The sequence below is a fragment of the Parasteatoda tepidariorum genome, chromosome 8 (genome assembly GCF_982258835.1).
Source record: "Parasteatoda tepidariorum strain Cologne lab strain chromosome 8, Ptep-v5.0, whole genome shotgun sequence".
NCBI classification, from domain to species: domain Eukaryota; kingdom Metazoa; phylum Arthropoda; class Arachnida; order Araneae; family Theridiidae; genus Parasteatoda; species Parasteatoda tepidariorum.
The window spans coordinates 37,998,214-38,001,376 of NC_141762.1; the positions used below are offsets into that span (position 1 = coordinate 37,998,214).

General features: G+C 27.0%; 1 protein-coding gene across 1 annotated transcript; it reads right to left on the reverse strand.

Annotated features, from left to right (window-relative positions):
• Positions 1 to 261: 261 nt before the first annotated feature.
• Positions 262 to 2,696, reverse strand: LOC147806092 (uncharacterized). Its single transcript, XM_087149429.1, has 2 exons — positions 2,621 to 2,696; positions 262 to 584 (listed from the first exon to the last, which is right to left on the reverse strand). The coding sequence occupies exons 1-2, from the start codon at positions 2,621 to 2,623 to the stop codon at positions 339 to 341; spliced, it is 249 nt and encodes an 82-aa protein (XP_087005555.1). The 5' UTR covers positions 2,624 to 2,696; the 3' UTR covers positions 262 to 338.
• Positions 2,697 to 3,163: the final 467 nt, after the last annotated feature.

Here is a 3,163-nt window from a genome sequence, read left to right on the forward strand (position 1 = left end):
GTTTTTAAAAATGACATTGAAAAAACTCATTTAGACTATTTTGGTAAGAGGGTTTCAAAGGTTGAAATACATAAGCTTAAAGTATATTTCGTAAATTTTGCGAATTTTATTTTTAAAAATGTTTTTTTTGTGCTTTTAAGAAATTACATACTTTTTGTTTGGTTGTGTTAGAGGAATAACCATAATTTAAGAAAATTGTGAAGCTTTTAAAATGCCGGCAGCAATTATTTATTGTACTGTTTTTGCAACAACTTATGACAAGGATGATATTATGATATATATAAGAGGAAAATAGCTTTTCTGTATTAGCTTTATAATACAGTTTGAACATAAATTCATCAGTGATGATGACCATGGTGGTGATGGTGTCCGTGATGATGGTGGTGTCCATGGTGATGATGATGTCCATGGTGGTGGTGGTGATCATGGTGATGGTCATGATGGTGATCGTGATGATGGTCATGGTGGTGATGATGTCCATGATGGTGATGATGCCCATGATGGTGATGGGGTAATGGATTGGCTAGAGCATCAGTTACCAGCAAAGCAGCGCAAATTGCTGAGAACAATACTACAGAAGTTTTCTATACGAAAATATTACACATTAATCATGATAGAAGCAATAATGAAAAAATATTCTGCGCAAAAAAAACTAATTTGTATACAAATACAAAATAAAGTTGGAGAAGATTCAAGCCATCCATGGCAAAAATGTAAGTTAAATTAAAATTTAAAAAAATTATGCAAGATTACCTTTTCGTTAAAGAGATGTAAATCTATGCCCATAACTGCAATCACCAGTGAATAATGGTGAAAAATTACTTTTAGGATAAACTTAGATATATACATTATCTTATTTAATATATTTTTGACGGAATATTTCGTTTTGTCCTTTTAAGACAAACTAGTTATAATATTTCAATTGTTATAATGTTTGAAGATTGTTAAAAATATTTAATTTTTAAATGGGTATTTATAACAAATTTACAAGTTCTGAAAATAATACAAGCAAATAGATTTATGGCTGATTTTAGCTCCTTGAATACGATTTTAAATTAATCCCAAATGCTAGTAAACATGAATAATTTTACATAATAAAAATTTTCTGAAAAGTAATTTAAATTATAAAATTATTTGCACAAACGAAAAAAAAAACTCAGATAAGCAGGAGACCTTTAATGATTTTACCACATTTTTAATATATATCCTTACACCTTTACATGCAATTTATTTTCAATAACTTAACTCATTATTTATGATATTACAACGTTAAAAGTTTTCAATCATAAATATGTTTAAAATTGCTACAAAATTTAATATGTAGCTAAGTTGAACATCAATATGGTACTTCGTAAAAGTGATTGCATGTTACTATTTGTTCAACTGAAACTAATACATGATTCATTTTAACACAAATAATTAAGGTTGCAATAGAATTCGAACCTTATTTGTAGTTGAAAATACAAGAAGTAACCTTATTTATTCGAACATTATTTGTTGTTTAAAGAATGGTTTTTCACTTCATTTGTTGCATCTTACGTTTATTAAAATTTTAGTTTACACACGGTGAAATTTCTCGATTTGCAATACATTTTTACTGAACCTTTTTAAGAAATTTTTTTAAAAAATTTATTATTTTACAAAATAATCATTTTAACAGGGTTAAAATTGATTAAAAATTAGTTTTCCGTGTTAATAGATTAGATATCAATCTATATACAGATATACAGTTAATATGTACAGTTAAAATACAGTTAAATATATATAATAAGATATACATTTAAAATACTAAAGACCTTTAAGTTTAAAATTTCTCTGAAACTGATTAAAACTGATTAAAATGAATTAAAACTAATTTCATCCGTAATTATTGCAAAAGTATAACAGAGTTTTTAGTTTCCTTAAAATTTATTTAGTATAAAACTAACTTGCTTACTCTTAATTAGCATCTAGAATCATTGAAACAGGAACTCAAATGATTCGGAATGAATAACTAAATGATTGAGATTAGAAAGGCGAAATAGTTACTTTGAAATTCACTTGCATTACTGCTCTAGAACGCATTAATCTTTGCCTTTTTGCCTTAAGGAAATATTTATATAAAACATCAGCTGCTTAGTTCTTTACTGTTAGATAATTCCATTGCTTTTAGAATTTCATTCAAGATTTACTTCATGGGTTTATTTTAATCTTCGGGATCACACTATGATTATTTGTCACGCTTAGCAGAAGTAAAAACTGTGACAGTCAAACTAAAATAATAGAGTAAAAGACGGATGATATTAGAGAAATACCTTTAGAATATCTCTAAAATATATTTAGAAAATTAAAATCAACTAATTTTCAAAAAGTTTATTATAAGCATAATCTGATCAATCCTCTGCAATCATAAAGTTCAAAAAGTGATTTTAAATTTAAAATCTTTATTTATAACTGAGTTTTGAGAGTGTACTATTAAATTTCTAAACAAACTAAGAGCACGCAAGAAATCTGAGCTTAATTTAGTTAACAGAGCTAATCAGATTGAAAGGATACTAATGATCCTGGTTCTATTAGCTTGAGTGAAGGATTAGATTTTTAATACTGTGATTCTTAATGTGATTAGATAAATATAACTTACCATTTTTGTTACTCAAAACTTCGCCTTTCCCACAGAAGTAAAAATAAGTCCTAATGTCTTCAAGCTAATTGAAGTAAGTTTTGGTGGATGCTTCAGAAAAATCCCGAATGGTTTATATATGATTCGATTTCTTTTGACAGTTCCATTGTTTTGGCAGTTTGTACAAAGCTTTTTTCGCTTCAATGAATTTAGAATATCACCTTGAACTACTCAAGGTCGTTTGTTATCGTCGGTCAATCTGCAATCATTTTTTACCATCGGTCAATTACTCAATTTTTCTATTCATACACATTTAACTTAAGGGGTCTGAATGTTTTTGATTGTTACAATTGGAGAAAAATTATTTCTTAATGTTTCCTGCTTGTAAAATGTATTCTATTTTACGGTTTGAGAAATGTTAATATATAGAATTTTTCCCATCGGCGTAATTTTAGTATTATTAGAATAACGCTAAAAGTTTTATAGTATCTTGTTATTGAAAAAAAATGCAATTTTAAAACAATACCGAGTACGTTAAGGATAATATACACTAAAAATAAAAAA